Source organism: Urocampus carinirostris, chromosome 20, assembly GCF_059441175.1.
Source record: "Urocampus carinirostris isolate Australia breed hairy pipefish chromosome 20, RoL_Ucar_1.0, whole genome shotgun sequence".
NCBI lineage: Eukaryota > Metazoa > Chordata > Actinopteri > Syngnathiformes > Syngnathidae > Urocampus > Urocampus carinirostris.
The window spans coordinates 15,182,068-15,200,978 of record NC_142368.1 but is presented as its reverse complement, the minus strand read 5'-3'; the positions used below and the strand labels follow the sequence as shown (position 1 = coordinate 15,200,978).

The 18,911-nt window shown below is 42.9% G+C and overlaps 1 protein-coding gene across 1 annotated transcript; it reads left to right on the top strand.

The window, feature by feature from the left end:
- Window positions 1-390: 390 nt before the first annotated feature.
- Window positions 391-17,735, top strand: iyd (iodotyrosine deiodinase). Its single transcript, XM_088324954.1, has 5 exons — window positions 391-601; window positions 12,192-12,389; window positions 14,948-15,107; window positions 16,066-16,222; window positions 17,490-17,735. The coding sequence occupies exons 1-5, from the start codon at window positions 442-444 to the stop codon at window positions 17,670-17,672; spliced, it is 858 nt and encodes a 285-aa protein (XP_088181080.1). The 5' UTR covers window positions 391-441; the 3' UTR covers window positions 17,673-17,735.
- Window positions 17,736-18,911: the final 1,176 nt, after the last annotated feature.

Genomic DNA, 18,911 nt, shown 5'->3' with positions numbered 1-18,911 from the left:
AGCCGGTTCTTTTTAGTGAGTCGAGCCGAAGAAGCCTGTTCTCGAAAAACTCTACTGACTTGACTCAACTTCGTTCTACTTCGACCTTGACTTAAAAATACCGCATTTAGGACACAACGTCAGGGGAACCCGTGTATTTTTACCTTCATGCACTGTAACTTTGACTTAAGTCGCTTCTTAATAAGTAATTTTGAGCCCTGATTTTTGTGCGCTGGCTCGATTTTCTTGTGCGCTGAGAATGTGCGAGCAGTGCGCAATTGCGCACGCGCGCAGTTTAGAGGGAACATTGCCAATGACCTCTCAGTTTTGGGGGCGGGCACGCTCTAACTTCACGTCCACTGAGCTGATGATCGATTGGATGTGTCCTTGGTTCCTTTCGCGTGACGTCACTTCTGCAGAAGTTTTATTTGCGAGAGAGGCTGCACAGTTGTAGTCACAGCCATGCTCGCTACGTCTTTACTGACACCGGTTCTGGTCCTGGTTCTGTGCCTGGTGATGGGCTACCTGGTGCTGACGGGCCGTTTGACCAAGACCACCGTTGTGGAGGAGAAAACAAGCCCGTGGCTTGAGAATGACAGCCAGGCCAAGGAAAGAGATGATGGTCAGTAAGTAAATATGTCATTTACAGGGTTGGGTAGAGTTACTTTAACTGGATTACTTTCAGTTACTTTTGGATTACTTCAATACCACATATGCTAGTAAAAGACAAAAGAAACTAAAAATGAATAAAATGATGACCAGGGTTGGGTAGGATTACTTTAACTGGATTACTTTCAATTACTTTTAGATTACTCCTATACCAAATATGCTGATAAAAGACAAAAGAAACTAAATATGAAGGAAATGATGACCAGGATTGGGTAGGATTACTTTATCTGGATTACTTTCAATTACGTTTGGATTACTCTAATACCAAATATGCTAATAAAAGACAAAATAAATTAAATATGAATGAAATTATGACCAGGGTTAGGTAGGGTTACTTTAACTGGATTACTTTCAATCACTTTTGGATGACTTCAATACCAAATATGCTAATAAAAGACAAAATAAACTAAATATGAATACAATTATGACCAGGGTTGGGTAGGGTTACTTTAACTGGATTACTTTCAATTACTTCTGGATTACTCCTATACTAAATATGCTGATAAAAGACAAAAGAAACGAAATATGAATGAAATTATGACCAGGGTTGGGTAGGGTTACTTTAACTGGATTACTTTCAATTACTTTTAGATTACTCCTATACCAAATATGCTAATAAAAGACAAAAGAAACTAAATAGGAATCAAATGATAACCAGGGTTGGGTAGGGTTACTTGAAATGGATTACTCTCAATTACTTTTGGATTACTTCAATACCACATATGCTAGTAAAAGACAAAAGAAACTAAATATGAATACAATTATGACCAGGGTTGGGTAGGGTTACTTTAACTGGATTACTTTCAATGACTTTTGGATGACTCCAATACCAAATATGTTAATAAAAGACAAAAGAAGCTATATATGAATAAAATGACTCCATTTTGTGCAGGCTTAGGGAGTAACGGAATACATGGAACGACAATAATGATGTCGGCAAGCTGTTTGGATTGATTTTCATTTTGTTTCTGACGCATTTGATGTTCGTTTTGCCGGAGATCAAAGAGATCAAAGCCTGCTCATGTATCTAGTATCCAGTATCGACCCCGTCTGTCTCGTCCTGTCGGGTATCTTGCTCATGTCTCCAGTATCCGATATCGATTCCGCCTGTCTTGACTTGACTTGACTGTCTCGTCCTGTCCAGTATCTTGCATCAGTCTCCAGTGTCCGGTATCGACCCCGTCTGTCTCGTCCTGTCAAGTATCTTGCTCCAGTCTCCAGTATCCGATATAGATCCTGCCTGTCTTGACTTGACTGTCTCGTCCTGTCCGGTATCTTGCACCAGTCTCCAGTGTCCGGTATCGACCCCGTCTGTCTCGTCCTGTCCGGTATCTTGCATCAGTTTCCAGGTGCAAGAGAGAGAGGTGGAGAGAATGCTTACCACGTGTTGTAAGTCATCATTTGATTCATATTTAGTTTCTTTTGTCTTTTATTAGCATATTTGGTATTGGAGTAATCTAAAAGTAATTGAAAGTAATCCAGTTAAAGTAACCCTACCCAACCCTGGTCATTTATATTGTATTATAAGAAATAAATTTTGCCAAGGAGTCGAATCTGGAGACCGATTCAATTGTTCTCATTTATGAATAAATATAGAATAGAATAGAATAGAATATACCTTTATTGTCATTGTTACAAAATGGGCTGAGCATATTGTGACAATGAAATTGGACGTGGCACTCCAGTGTCACATTTTACAGTGAGGATAAAAGAAAACAAAGAAGATAAAGGAACAAAGAAGATATACATGCAGAAAAGAGCAGATACACGAGCAGATACCGGACAGGACGGAACAGACGAGATTGATACCAGATACTGGAGCTAGGACAGGGCAGGACAGGTGGAATCAATACCGGTACTGGAGTACGAGCAGGGCAGACGGAATCGATACTGGATACACAGGCAAGATACCAGACAAGGTAGGAGAGACAAAAAAGATACTGGATACCGGAGAGTGGAGCAAGATACCGGACAGGACGAGTCAGGTGGGAACAATATCAGATACTGGAGACTTGAGCAAGATACCACACAAGATGAGACAGACAGGATCAATACCAGATACTGGAGATTGGTGCAAGATACTGGACAGGATGAGACAGACAGGGTCGGTACCAGACACTGGAGACTGGTGCAAGATACCCGACAAGACGAGACAGTCAAGTCAAGTCAAGACAGGCGGGATCTATATCAGATACTGGAGACTGGAGCAAGACACCGGACAGGAGGAAATAGACAGTATCGATACCGGATACTGGAGACTGGAGCAAGATACCGGACAGGATGAGACAGACGGGGTCGATGCTGGACACTGGAGACTGGTGCAAGATACCAGACAGGACGAGACAGTCAAGTCAGGTCAAGACAGGCGGGATCTATATCGGATACTGGAGACTGGAGCAAGACACCGGACAGGAGGAGACAGACAGTATCGATACCGGATACTGGAGACTGGAGCAAGACACCGGACAGGAGGAGACAGACGGCGTCGATACTGGATACTGGAGCAAGACACCGGACAGGAGGAGACAGACAGGATCAATACCGGATACTGGAGACTGGAGCAAGATACCGGACAGGACGAGACAGACGGGGTCGATACCGGACACTGGAGACTAATGCAAGATACTGGACAGGACGAAACAGTCAAGTCAAGTCAAGACAGGCGGGATGGATATTGGATACTGGAGACATGAGCAAGATACCGGACAGGACGAGACAGACGGGGTCGATACCGGACACTGGAGACTAATGCAAGATACCGGACAGGACGAAACAGTCAAGTCAAGTCAAGACAGGCGGGATCTATATCGGATACTGGAGACTGGAGCAAGACACCGGACAGGAGGAGACAGACAGTATCGATACCGGATACTGGAGACTGGAGCAAGACACCGGACAGGAGGAGACAGACGGCGTCGATACTGGATACTGGAGCAAGACACCGGACAGGAGGAGACAGACAGAATCAATACCGGATACTGGAGACTGGAGCAAGATACCGGACAGGACGAGACAGACGGGGTCGATACCGGACACTGGAGACTAATGCAAGATACCGGACAGGACGAAACAGTCAAGTCAAGTCAAGACAGGCGGGATGGATATTGGATACTGGAGACATGAGCAAGATACCGGACAGGACGAGACAGGCAGGGTCCATACCAGATACTGGATCAAGATACCGGACAGGACAAGACAGGCGGGATCGATACTGGATACTAGATACATGAGCAGGATGCAGGACAGAGTCCAAATACAAGTCTTGCAAGTGCAGAGGTTCGTTGACGGACTGACAAGGAGTGAATGAGAGCACTGAGTTTAAATAAGAGAGAAACCAATCAGGCAACTAGCAACAGAGGGCCCAAGTGAGGGCATTGGGCAACCGTGACAGGTCTGGCCTGTTTGTAATGGTTTTGCTCGTTTAGTGTTGGTGAGATGGCTCCTGTGCAGGATCTTGGATTGGAGAAGTTGGTGTCTTTCACAAATAGATGAGGGACAGGATTTAGTATTTAGTCCCATTGCTGATCAGAAATTGTTATTTTGAGGTACAAAGTTTCGACATTTGGGATTTTTGTGTCGTGTCAAGTGATAATAAGGAGTCATCAGGTTGTCAGGCCTCAATTCAAAAACATGACCATAATTCAAAAACAGGATGCATGAATGAGTCATTTATGTAGACATGGACATCTAGACGAGTGGAGTCTTAAAATACTCTGTATAACTGAGTTTGGTGGTACTTGCTTAAGTGGTAGAGGTAGTTGAGACCAATGTTCCCAGTCATTTTCCTTACGGGTCTGAGCGTTCACACAAAGTCGGTGAGCAACGCTTGAAACAACAGTGAGCGACAGCAATCCCAAGTGTGGCAAGATAATTCATGATCAAACATGTCCAAAACTTGACATCAACTTACATTTTGCTGAGTTTCCGGCAATGCAAAATGTAATTACATTTTTTAATGGAAGTACAATGTTGGCAACAAGATTAACTTGATATCGTTGGAAATTATTTGAATGCAACACAAACTTTTTCCTCTTTTTCCGTTTTTTTTCCTCCTTTTTCAAAATTCCTTTTAAAAAAAATCTCATTGTGTTTATTTATTCCTAGCTGTTACTTTTTTCTTGCGTTTTTGTTCTCGATTACCTTTTTTCCCTTTATTTGCTTCTTTCTTTTCTACTGGCTTTTTTCAGAATTTTTCCTGCTCTTTTTTTCTCCTTTTCTCTTCTTTTTTTCAGGTTTTTGCTACTTTTTCATTTGGGTAATTTTTTTCTTTTTTATTCCACCCCCCCTTCCTTTAAGTCATTTTGTGCATAATTTTACATAATATTTGGTCATGTTGGGACCTGAAGAGCCGTTTGGGACATGAAAGAGTCGGTTCCTTTTAGTGAGCCGAGCCGAAGAAGCCGGTTCTCGAAAAACCCTCCTGACTTTACTCAACTTTGTTCTACTTCGACATGGACTTCCAAATACTGCATTTAGAACTCATCGTCAGGGGAACCCGTGTATTTTGACCTTCATGCACTGTAACTTTGACTTAATTCGCTTCTTAATGAGCAATTTGGAGCCCTGATTTTTGTGAGCCGGCTCGATTTTCCTGTGCGCGGAAAAGCTCTGGGTAGTGCGCACGCGCGGAGCTTAGAGGGAACATCGGTTGAGACCACGCCATTGACCATAAATCATACGAGGTGGAAGAAAGTTCCATGTTGGCCCATTTAAGCACGTTCAAGTAGTACATTTTTTGTACTCTTGTCGCATTTCTGTAGAAGTACTTTAGTTGAAGACACACAAAGGAACTATGCGGAAATAAAGCCTGGGGGGGCCCATGTGGCCCCCAGGCCGCAGTTTTCCCACCTCTGATAGAAAGTGTCCTTAAGAGAGGTCTTGGGAATCTGAAATAGAAATAATTAACTTTTTACAGTACCAGTAAAGTTTTCAAATGATTTACTCAGACTGGCATTTGATCAGATTGAACTTTGTCATTGAGGTGGTTCTAGATCAGTGTTTTCCAAGCTTTTTGAGACAAGGCACACTTTTTTTTTATTAAAAATCTCGAGACACACGTCCGTCAAAATTGTTTAAAACTTAATTTCCGGCACCAGTTTCATTTTTTTGATTTATTTTAAAGGTTGAATTGTCATGTTGGCCTGAATTATCGTTTATGGACACATGGTTTAGGAAGTAAAACAGGTTATCTATCCATCCTTCCATTATCTGCAGCGTTTATCCTCAGTAGGGTCACGGGGGTGTTGGAGCCCATCCCAGTTACCGCAGATCACACAGGGACAGACAACTCACTCGCTCATTCACACCTAGGGACAATTTGGACCGTCTGATAAATCTGACATGCATGTTTTTGGAATGTGGGAGGAAACTGCAAGCACAGGGAGAACATGCAAAAAATAAAATAATCATCATCAACAGGATGTGTTAGTTTCTTTCCTAATTCTACTTTTTTCTATCTATTTATTTGCAGTGTAAATTTAATTTAATTTAAATAGCCACGTGAAAAGAGCTATCATTCATCCATCTATTATCTGCACCGCTTATCCTCAGTAGGGTCGCGGGGGTGCTGGAGCCCATCCCAGCCATCTTCGGGCAGTGGGCAGGGGACACCCTGAACTGGTTTCCAGCCAATCGCAGGGCACACAGGGACAGACGATTCGCTCGGTCATTCAAACAATTCGGACCGGCCAATTAACCTAATATGCATGTTTTTGGAATGTGGGAGGAAACCGGAGTGCCCGGAGGAAACCCACGCAAGCACGGGGAGAACATGCAAACTCCACACAGGAAGGTTCGATCTCATGACCTCAGAACTGTGCCGCACACGCGCTAAACACTGCGCCGCCATGCTGCCCCAGGAAACCGGAGTGCCCAGAGGAAACCCACACAAGCGCGGGGAGTACATGCAAACTCCGTAACGGAAAGGCTAGTAACTGGATTTGATCCCATGACCTAAGAACTGTGCCATGGACATGCTAACCACTCTTCTGCCGTGCCGCCTTGAAACAAGATATGTTATTAAATATATTTCCCTGTACTTACTCGGGCGATTTTACCCGGCCTGCAGAACTAAAATGGTAAATATATCATGCTAACATATATGTTAAAATAAAACTACTGATAAAAATGTTTTTTTATTTTGGTCCCTTTATAAAAACTATGTTTTCCATTCGGCTCATGGGCTACTTTCAAATAGATGGCTACATATTCCTGTCCTTGTTTGTTTTTTTAGTATATTTTTGTCATGATAACCAATGGGAATCCCCTGTCAACTGCCGCGGGTTCTGATTGGCTCCCGGTCAGTATTTGAACCCAGTCCTGTCAATCCCCTGTTGTCAGTCCGTCTGCGAACATCTGTGTATACAAGGCAAGCCTTTTTCAACCCTGACTCCCGCCTGTCCCGTTTTTGTTCCTGTTCGTCTCCGGCTACGACCTGTTTTGTTCCCGACCACGTCTGCTCTCCCGTCCCGGCTTACGACCCTTTTTTGATCCCGACGACGTTTACTCTCCCGTCCCGGCTTACGACTCGTTTCCGACCCCGACCACGCTTTGCTCTCCCTGTCCCGGCTACCAACCATTTGTTTCACTTTGCAAGTATTGCGATTTTCAATGAAAACTGATCAAATTCAGTGTTTGAAAAGGGATCTATACATTTTCCAATACTTTCGATCAACTTTTTTTTTCGAAATAAATATTTTTTTCCTATTTTGAGTCCTTCAAAACCATTTCATTGAAATGATCCCTTTATAAACAAATAGACAATGAACAGGTAAATGCAAATGAGAAAAATAGATTGGCCTACATTACATTTGTTTCCTTATGTATTGGTTTTCTTTAATTCTTAAAAGAAAAAAAAATACCACAGAAATACTACACAAATACTAGTACACGTGTTTTTCTCCCCACCATGTCATGATTACCGATTGAGCGCAGCTGCGGCGGCTTAATTGGCGGCAACAGCCCGGACAGCTGATTGGCTGTCACTCTCTTTTTAAACCCCCGGCTTCCTCTTGGAAGCTGTCAGATCGTTATGCGAATTGTTGCTTTCAGCTCAGTAAGCTTTTCGTCCGACTCCGTTCATGTCCTGCTTTTCCTGCCTGATCTTTGTTGCCAACCTGTTTCCGGACCTGATTTCGCCCCGTTCTGCCTGCCTGTGACCTGACCCGTTTTGCCCCGTTACCTGCCTGCCTCCTGCTACAAACTCGACACCGCCTTTGATCTCCAGCTCCGGCCACCATTTTGCTAGTCCCGCCTGTCTCCGATCCTCCTCGCTCGACACGGAAGTGCCACTTTCTTGTCCCGCCACCCGCTACCCGTGTTCGTCGAGCCGCGGATCGTGGAAGGAAGCCTTACTCTCCCTCTTTTATCGATAAAAACTGAGAAAACGAGCGCTATTGGGTCCCGTTTCCGTTCCTGATCTGTGACACCCCATTGATTTAGGATCTGGACTCACAGGCAGCACAGTGGTTGAAAAACACAGTTTTTTGACAAGAACATTTCTGAGGAAAATCAATATCTATGGTATTTAAGTAAACTGTATACAGTATATTTACTTTTCCCCCAGAAGTTTGTTTGACTTTGGCAAGTGCGGTGACCGGCTGGAATAGCCTTACATAACTGTGATGACATGACTTCAAAACAAACCAATATGATTCTTACAGTTGCTCAATTTTGGTTTGTTGGCCTTAAGATTGCCTCACTCACATAAATAAGTTTAACTCTCATATAAATAACATCACAGATAGCTGGGACGGGCTCCAGCACGCCCGCGACCCTACTGGGGATAGGCGGTGCAGATAATGGATAGATGGATGGATAGATGATTATGGTAAGGCACAGACTAGCCATGTGAGGAAACACTGAAATATAAAAATACAAAGGAAAAAATAAAAACAACTCCCAGAACAAAACATAAAAGTATAGAATAAAAGTAAAAAAACAAAAAAATACTGTTTTCAGGGTTACTCTTTCGCCAAATATAACACCAGAATTGGGTAGGGTTACTTTAACTGGATTACTTTCAATTACTTTTGGATGACTCCAATACCAAAATAAACTAAATATGAATCAAATTATGACTAGGGTTGGGTAGGGTTACTTTAACTGGATTACTCCAATACCAAATATGCTAATAAAAGACAAAATAAACTAAATATTAATACAATTATGACTAGGGTTGGGTAGGGTTACTTTAACTGGATTACTTTCAATTCCTTTTGGATTACTCCAATACCAAATATGCTAATAAAAGACAAAAGAAACTAAATATGAATCAAATGATGACCAGGGTTGGGTATGTCATGTCCCGCATGGTCGCCATGACAACCAGCTGGTCCCGCCCCTTGACACCGGCTGACACAGATTGTCCTAATTACGTGTGCCATTCTTAAGGGCTGGTTTTGGGACTGCCAAGGATAAGACCTGTCATGCCCATTTGTCTGAGTTAGTGACTTTAAGCCTGTTTTGTGAGTATTACCTAGTCTGTAAGCCTGTTTTTGTTTTGTTTTTGTCCCTGCGTGTTGGACAACTTTTATTTTCTAAATAAAAGTAACTGATCGTTACGCAAATGAGTTCACCCTTCCTGCCTCCCGGTCTGGTCCCTGACAGGGTAGGGTTACTTTAACTGGATTACTTTCAATTACTTTTGGATTACTCCAATACCAAATATGCTAATAAAAGACAAAAGAAACTAAATATCAATAAAATTATGACCAGGGTTGGGTAGGGTTACTTTAACTGGATTACTTTCAATGACTTTTGGATTACTCCAATACCAAATATGCTAGTAAAAGACAAAAGTAACTAAATATGAATACAATTATCATCCAAAAGTATTTGAAAGTAATCCAGTTAAAGTAACCCTACCCAACCCTGGTCATAATTTGATTCATATTTAGTTTCTTTTGTCTTTTATTAGCATATTTGGTATTGGAGTCATCTAAAAGTCATTGAAAGTAATCCAGTTAAAGTAACCCTACCCAACCCTGGTCATAATTTGATTCATATTTAGTTTATTTTGTCTTTTATTAGCATAATTGGTATTGGAGTAATCTAAAAGTAATTGAAAGTAATCCAGTTAAAGTAACCCTACCCAACCCTGGTCATAATTTCATTTATATTTAGTTTCTTTTGTTTTTTTATTAGCATATTTGCTATTGGAGTAATTCAAAAGTAATTGAAAGTAATCCAGTTAAAGTAACCCTACCCAAACCTGTGTAACACTTTGCATTCTGCTCAAAAAGTCCCAATTTTTGTCTCATCTGACCGGAGCACATTGTTCCACATGTTATATGTGTCCCCCTCGTGCAAACACCAACGGGCCTTTTTATGATATTCTTTTCAGAAAGGGCTTTCTTCTTTCAACTCTTTCATAAAAAGCAGATTTATATCTAGTACCACAAATAGTTGTCTTATGCACAGATTGTCCCACATCAGCTGTGTTATGCCTGCAGGTCATCCAAAATGATCATGAGCTTCTTGGTTGCTTCTCTGATCAGTTTTCTCTTTGTTCGGCCGAAAGTTTGTGTCAGAAGGACGGATCTTGGTAGATTTGCATTAGTTTTTTAGCTCTCTCCATTTTTATAACATTGCTCGCATAGAGCACTTTATAGAATAGAATATACCTTTATTGTCATTGTTACAACATGGGTTGAATATATTGTGACAACGAAATTGGACTTGGCACTCCAGTCCCACATTTTACAGTAAGGATAAAGAAAACAAAGAGATAAAGGAACAAAGAAGATGTTTGTACTGTCCTTGTTGCAGGCTTTGTTTTCCTCCGGAGGGGGGTGTATGAGGGGGTGAGGGACAGACAGAGATGGCCGGATCCAACTCGATGTTTGATCTTACTTTACACAAGGTCCAGTGTTTTTTCCCTAATTGCTCAGTCCACGTATTGAATGAATTTAGGAAGTACAGTCCTTAAGCAGGCCAGATTAAAGTCGTCGGCGACGATTAAAGCTCCGTCGGGGTGATCAAGCTGCTGTTTATTGATAGCAGCAGGCAGGAGATTTAGCGCTATGCTAACGTTAATATCTGGTGGAACGTAAACAGCAACCTCAATGACCACAATTAGCTCTCTCGGTAGATAGAAGGGTCTACACGATACTGCTAGAAACTCTATATCGAGTGAGCAGTGTCTGTCAATGATTCAGCTGTTATTGCAGCGCATAGTCCCCCACCCCTGTTTTTACCGGCGTCTCAAATGTGTCACAGACCAGGAACGGAGACGGGACCCAATAGCGCTCGTTTTCTCAGTTTTTATTGATAAAGAGGGAGAGTAAGGCTTGCTTCCACAATCCGATGGCTGACAGACAAAAGGAGCAAGCGGTGCACAAGTGGCACCGGCGAGGAGGATCGGAGACAGGTGGGAATAGCAAGTCGTTGGCCGGGACTGGAGATCAAAGGCGGTGTCAAGTTCGTAAGTGAGGTCGGCAGCAGGAGGCAGGCAGGTAACGGGGCAAAATGGGCCAGGTAACAGGCAGGCAGAACGGGGCGTACTCAGGTCCGGAAACAGGTTGGCAACAAAGATCAGGCAGAAAAAAGTCGGACGAAAAGGCTTACTGAGCTGAAGGCAACAGTTCGCATAACGATCTGACGGCTTCCGAGAGGAAGCCGGGAGTTTAAAAAGAGAGTGTCAGCAAATCAGCTTTCGGGGCTGTTGGCGCCAATTAAGCCGCCACAGCTGCGCTTAATCGGCAATCATGACACAGTGGCGTTCAAACTTTTGAGAAAGCGGGTAAGCTAAAAATGTGTGAGGTCAAACTATTCCGTCTGGCATTTTTTGAATAGTCTATTATAAATTCACCCTCTGTAAATGGTATGGAGTGCTTAGCGATCAGCATCGCAACACCGTGGCTCACCTTTGGAGCTATTTTTGGAGTAAAAAAAAACAAAAACGCTGCTGTGCTGTTAAAACAGCTTCCTGTTGCCCCACCTTTTCACAGCGTAATTTTCCAGTTAGCTTTTTATAGTCAGCACGTTTTGTCCGGCAGTGCCTCTTGATATTATATTCTTTAATAACAGCCACAGTCTCTTGGCAAATGAGACAGATGCAGCTGTTTTTGTGAAAAAATACTCAGGCAGGCAGGTAATGGGGAAAAACAGGTCAGGTAACAGGCAGGCAGAACGGGGCGAAATCAGGTCCGGAAACAGGTTGGCAACAAAGATCAGGCAGAAAAAGCAGGACAGGAAGGGAGTCGGATGAAAAGGCTTACTGAGCTGAAAGCAACAGTTCGCGTAACGATCTGACGGCTTGTTCTTGGAAGCCGGGGGTTTAAAAAGAGAGTGACAGCCAATCAGCTGTCCGGGCTTTTGGCGCCAATTAAGCCGTCGCAGGTGGGCTCAATCGGCAATCATGACAATATGGATAATCGTTCCTTGGAATGTTTTCCTCGCATTGTTTAACGCACCCCCTTATGCCATTTTTTCACATATTTCTTGAATGTATATGTGTGAAGATTCCACTCCACTTTTGGAAAAAGATTAGAAATGATGTTTTAATGAAACATTTTAAGCTTTGCTTGTCTGATATGCTCCAGAGGAAGACGAGAACGTGGACTTGTATGACCCTAACGACGAGGCACACGTACCATATTCGCTTGAACGCCACCTTGAGGAGCAGTTGCTGCAAAGATCTCAGGATTTCTACCAGCTGATGAACCTGCGCCGGTCGGTCCGCTTCATCAGCCCCGAGCCTGTGCCACGGGAAGTCATCGATAATGTTGTGCACACCGCAGGTAAGGCTAGCATTTAATTGTAAATTCCGGACTACAGAGTAAACCTGATTAAAAGCTAAAGGTGCAAATTTAAGGAAGAAACTCAACTTTGTTTTTGCACAAGCTGAACCGGATTTTAAATCAATCACGTTGATTTCTTACATTTAAAAAAAAAATCATAGGGGAAATGTCGAGTACAGGAAAGTAATAGATTGTGCCACAATTGTCAGGACCAGAACGGAAACAGGACCCAATTTCGTTACGTTTTGTTTATGCTCTCTCCATTTTTACAATATTGCTCGCGTAGAGCACTTTATCCCGGACCTGCCTGTGTTCTTTGGTCTTTGTAATGCTTTCATTATGTTTTATTGTCTTGTCCTGCACGGTTGCCATGGCGCCCAGCTGGCCCCGCCCCTTGACACCGGCTGAGACGCATTGGACTGATTACTCTTGGAGTATTTTTGGAACTGCCCGTTGCCAGATCATTGTTGAAACCCTGTTCATGCCTGTTTAAACTGAGTAATGCCTAGTTTGTAATATTGCCTGTCTTTGACCCTGTTTTGTTTTGGGTCCGTTTGTGTGTTGGACAACTTTTCTTTCTCAATTAAAGTGACAGATCGTCTACGCTAATGAGTTCCAACTTCCTGATTCCTGACCCAATTCGTGACATTTATAAGGCTATCTGTTCTGGTGCACTAAACTGAGACCTAATGACGCACACGTGCAATTTGTTCGTCAATGTTGGTCATTTAGGTCAACAATGGATCATTCAGAAGTCATCAAGGAACTTCTGGAGTCAGTTGGCTGAGCTGAGAGAACATGGGGCCAATATATTGCAGAACCTACTTTTCAGTTTTTTTGTTGTAAATACAATATACAATTGTCAGGACCAGAACAGAAACAGGACCCAATTGCGTAACGTTTCTCACAAGTTTTATTTATGCTCTCTCCTTTTTTACAATATTGCTCGCATAGAGCACTTTTCCCGGAACCTGGCTGTGTTCTTTGGTCTTCATACTGTTATAAGGCTGTCTGTTCTGGTGCATTAAACTGAGACCTAATGACGCACACGTGCACTCTGTTCGTCAATGTTACTCATTTAGGTCAACATTGGATAATTCAGAAGTCATCAGGGAACTTCTGGAGTCAGCTAAGCTGAGAGAACATGGGGCCAATATATTGCAGAACCTACTTTTCAGTTTTTTTGTTGTAAATACAATATAAAATTGTCAGAACCAGAACAGAACCCAATTGCGTAACATTTCTCACAAGTTTTATTTATGCTCTATCCATTTTTTCACTATTGCTCGCATAGAGCACTTTATCCTGGACCACACTGAGTTCTTTGGTCTTCATAATGCTGTCATAATGTTTTATAAGGCTATCTGTTCTGGTGCATTAAACTGAGACCTATTGAGGCACACGTGCACTCTGTTCGTCAATGTTAGTCATTTAGGTCAACATTGGATCATTCAGAAGTCTTTAGGGAACTTCAGGAGTCAATTGGCTGAGCTGAGAGAACATGGGGCCAATATTTTGCAGAACCTACTTTTCAGTTGTGTTGTTGTAAATTCAATATGAAATTGTCAGGACCAGAGCAGAAACAGGACCCAATTGCGTAACGTTTACCAAAAGTTTTATTGAAAGAAAGAGGTAGGGCTGCGCCCACGATCCGGTGTTCGCTAGGGAAGCAAGTCCCTAGCGCCGACACCCTCACAACCATAAGAAAAAGCCGCATCCTATTGTAAGACGAACTATTCAAAATGTCGAAAAAAGTAGTCCGGAATTACATTTCTTTTGAAAATATATGAAATAAAGTTGAGCAGAACGGCGGCGCGGTGATTAGCGTATGTGCGGCACAGTTCTGAGGTCATGGGTTCAAATCCAGCTACAAATCTTCATGTGCGGAGTATGCATGTTCTTCCCATGCTTGTCTGGTTTTCCTCCGGGCACTCCGGTTTCCTCCCACATTCCAAAGAACATGCATGTCAGGTGAATTGGCCGGTCCAAATTGTCCCTAGGTGTGAATGAGCGAGCCAATTGTCTGTCCCTGTGTGCCCTGTGATTGGCTGGACACCGGTTCAGGGTGTTTCCTGCCTGAAGATAGCTGGGATGGGCCCCAGCACCCCCGCGACCCTACTCAGGATAAGCGGTGCAGCTAATGAGATGAGATGAGATGATATGAAATAAAGTTGGGCAGAACGGCGGTGCAGTGGTTAGTGTGTGTGCGGCACAATTCTGAGGTCATGGGTTCAAATTCGGCTACCAACCTTCCTGTGCGGAGTTTGCATGTTCTCCCCGTGCTTGCGTGGGTTTCCTCCGGGCACTCCGGTTTCCTCCCACATTCCAAAGACATGCATGCAAACAACAGTCAGGTTGATTGGCCGGTCCAAATTGTCCCTAGGTGTGAATGAGCGAGCGAATTGTCTGTCCCTGTGTCCCCTGCCCACTGCCCGGAGATGGCTGGGATGGGCTCCAGCACCCCAGCGACCCTACTGAGGATAAGCGGTGCAGATAATGGATGGATGGATAGATGGATGAAATAAAGTTATTTGGTTGTTATCCACCTAACTCGGCAGGTACAGCTCCAAGCGGTGCGCACACAGAACCCTGGACCTTCGTGGTGGTCTCGGACCCGGAAATAAAGCACCAGATCCGGCTGATCGTGGAGGATGAAGAGGAGGTCAACTACAAACAGCGGATGGGAGCCAAGTGGGTCAATGACTTGGCCAGATTGAAGTAAGATCCAAGCAGGGTTGGGTAGGGTTACTTGAACTGGATTACTTTCAATGACTTTTGGATGACTCCAATACTAAATATGCTAATCTAAGACAAAAGAAAGTAAATAGGAATAAAATGACTTCATTTTGTGCAGGCTTGGGGAGTAACGGAATACATGGAATGGCAAAAATGATGTTGGCAAGCTGTTTGGATTGATTTTCATTTGGTTTCTGTCGCATTTGATGTTCGTTTTGCCGGAGATCAAAGAAGATCAAAGCCAGGAGAGAAAGCTTACCACGTGTTGTGAGTCATCATTTGATTCATATTTAGTTTATTTTGTCTTTTATAAGTGTTGTGGAATAGAGACGTGCTGACATCAGACTTTCGGGAAAGTCTTGGAAGACGAATTAGTACAAACAATTAGAAACGTGCTGACATCAGACTTTCAGGAAAGTTTTGGCAGACGAATTAGTACAAACAATCCTCCTTAAGGGAAGCGTTTCTGAGAAAACTGAGGGAAAAACATTTCCGAAAAAGTTACGTAAGCCCTCTCACGGGGCTGAGTCCCCCTTTCAGTTTTACTCCTTTGAAGCTATAAAAGCCCATCCATGTTTAAGATTTTCCGAGTTTTCTTGTGACGATCAATAAAGCAAGAATTCCCTCTGACGACATCTGATTCCTGCATTTCTTTGAACGCATACAAGAATTAATTAATTCTCGAACCTATATTTCTCCAACATAAGCATATTTGGTATTGGAGTAATTGAAAGTAATCCAGTTAAAGTAACCCTACCCAACCCTGGTCATCATTTTATTCCATTTTAGTTTCTTTTGTCTTTGATTAGCATATTTGGTATTGGAGTCATCCAAAAGTCATTGAAAGTAATCCAGTTAAAGTAACCCTACCCAACCCTGGATCCAAGATATAGTACCAAGTGAATCCCCTGTCATGACCGTTGGTGTTTATCTACCTTAGGACAAACTGGATGAAGGAGTACTTGGATGTGGCTCCCTACCTCATCCTCATCTTCAAACAGTCCTACGGAATCCTACCCAACAACAAGAAGAAGACGCACTACTACAATGAAATCAGTGTTTCCATCTCCTGTGGAATCTTGCTGGCCGCCCTGCAGGTGAAATATGGCAATAAAGAGCCTCTATGACAGGGGTGTCAAAGTCATTTGAACTCGGGGGCCACACGATAGAACCAACATTCTGTCGGGGGCCGGACTAGTAGATTCAAGAGAAACAAAAAGAGAGATACAGGAATAAGAGAAAGAGGGAGGGAAAATGAGAGAGGGCGGGACAAAGAGAGCGTGAGAAACAAAAGAGATAAAAAGAGAAGTCGTGAGAGAGGGGGAAAGAAAGAGAGAGGAAGAAAGAAATCCAAAGAGAAATGGAAAGACAGAAGGAGAGAAAAGAGAAAAGAAAGCGCAAAAGAGTAGGAAGAGAGAAATAGAAAAGAGAGAAAAGGACAAAAGGAAGGTAGAGCAAAAGAAGTTAAAAAGACACAAAGAGAGAGAAAGAGACAAAGAGCAACAAAGGAAGAGAAAAAGAGACAGAGAGTGAAAGAGACAGAGTGGGAGAAAAGGGGTGGAAAGAAAGAGAGAGAGAGAGAGAGAGAGAGAGAGAGAGAGAGAGAGAGAGAGAGGGAAAAAAGTCAAAAAAAAGACAACGATAGAAAAAGAGTGATAGAAAAGGAGAAAGAGAGAGAAGAGGAGAGGAAGGGAGAAAGAGAGAAAAGGAGGGATAGGGAGAAAGAGAGAGAGTGAGAAAGAGAGACAGAAAGACAGAGGGAGAAAGAGAAAAGAGAGAAAAGGAAAAAAAGTTAGAGCAAAATAAGTTAAAAAGACACACAGAGAGAAAGAGACAAAGAACAACAAAGGAAGAGAAAAAGAGAGACACTGAGAGTGGAAGAGACAGAGACAGAGAGTGGGAAAAATGGGTGGAAAAGAAAGAGAGAGAGAAAAATAAATACAAGTACAGTGTCTTTGTTGGAGGCACCTTTCTTTGGCAACATCAAGTGGACATATTTCAACCCGCCGCTTGTTTTTCTCTTGCGCTTCTCTAAGTGTTGTCTCGCGGGCCGGATTCAATCCCTTTGTGGGCCTGATCTGGCCCGCGGGCCGCCTGTTTGACACCTGTGCTCTATGACAACTACGGCTTAGCTATCCAAACAAATGAATATGAACTGAAAAAAATGGAATAACTGTTCCATAGTTAAATGACATTTTATTGTTTATATGTCACGATACTACAACCAATGTTCCCTCTAACCTGCGTATGTGCCCATTTGCGCACTACCCAGAGCTTTTCCGCGCACAAGAAAATCGAGCCGGCTCACAAAAACAGACCATTTACCATTTTTTCGAATCTCTTGCGTCATCTATGTCTCCACAGAACGTAGGTCTGGTCACCGTGACGTCAACGCCGCTCAACTGTGGCCCGAGGCTCAGAGAGCTGCTCAAGCGGCCAGTGAATGAGAAACTGGTCTTGCTGCTACCCGTCGGCTACCCTGCCAAGGGCGCCACCGTGCCCGACCTCAAACGAAAACCTCTGCGGGACATCCTGGTGCACATGTGAAGAAGTAACTCCCAAAATGCAATTCAAGATGAATGAAAATAAATATCTACTTTGTTTTACGCATGCCTTTTTTACACAGTTTGTTTTCAATTAGATTATTCTAATCCGCACCATGTACAGTGAAAACCAAGGTACTGGGTATGGAGCCTTGTGGAACACCAGGTTTCTTTTTACCTCAGCAAGTAAGAAATGTACAGTAACTATACTAGTTGATATAAAGGAGTGCTGTTTTGTATTCAATATTTCATTAGAAAAGAATACACCATAATACCGTACTTTATATAAATTTAAAATACAGCTATTATTAAAACATTGTGGTGTTCCTCTCGCTATACGTACTGTAGCTACCACTTCAGGGGCCACATGGTAGAAAAAACATTCTCACAGGGACCATTCTGGGAATAAAATAGCGTAAGAAGTGTGCCTTAGCTCAGGGGTGTCAAACTCATTTGAACTCGGGGGCCACATGAGAGAACAAACATTCTGTCGGGGCCCGGACTAGTAGATTAAAGAGAAAGAAAAAGAGAGATAAAGAAATAAGAGAAAGAGGGAGGGAAAAGGAGAGAGGGCGGAACAAAGAAGGAGAGGGAGAGAGCGTGAGAAACAAAAGATTCCAAAGAGAAAATAGAAAGACAGGAGAGAAAAGAGAAAAGAAAGCGCGAAGGGTAGGAAGAGAGTTAGAGAAGAGAGAAAAGGAAAAAAAGGAAGTTAGAGCAAAAGAGGTTAAAAGACAGAGAGTGAAAGAGACAAAGAGCAACAAAGGAAGAGAAAAATAGAGACACAGAGAGTGAAAGAGACAGGGAAAGAGTGGGAGAAAAGAAAAGAAAGAGAGAGAGAGAGAAATACAAGACACACTGTCTTGTATTTCTCTTTCTCTCTTTCTTTGTTCGAGGCACCTTTCTTTGGCAACATCAAGTTGACATATTTCAACCTGCAGCTTGTTTTTCTCTTGCGCTTCTCTGAGTGCTGTCTCGCGGGCCGGATTCAATCCCTTAGCAGGCCTGATCTGGCCCGTGGGCCGCCTGTTTGACCCCTGTGGTCTAATGTGTACAAAAACCAGTGCCGAGAGCACAACACAGCAGCAAGATGCCAGACAAACACGGCAGCAACTTCAAGGAAGCATTCCACTATGCAAAGGAAATACAAACGTTCAGGGTTGGGTAAGGTTACTTGAACTGGATTACTTTCAATGACTTTTGGATGACTCCAATACCAAATATGCTATTAAAAGACAAAATA

What these genes read in the sequence shown, in the direction of transcription:
- iyd (XM_088324954.1), top strand. Translation starts at nt 442, where the DNA reads ATGCTCGCTACGTCTTTACTGACACCGGTTCTGGTCCTGGTTCTGTGC. An exon ending in TAATGTTGTGCACACCGCAG is followed by an intron (nt 12,390 to 14,947) that starts GTAAGGCTAGCA and finishes CTAACTCGGCAG; the next exon opens with GTACAGCTCCAAGCGGTGCG. An exon ending in AATGACTTGGCCAGATTGAA is followed by an intron (nt 15,108 to 16,065) that starts GTAAGATCCAAG and finishes TATCTACCTTAG; the next exon opens with GACAAACTGGATGAAGGAGT.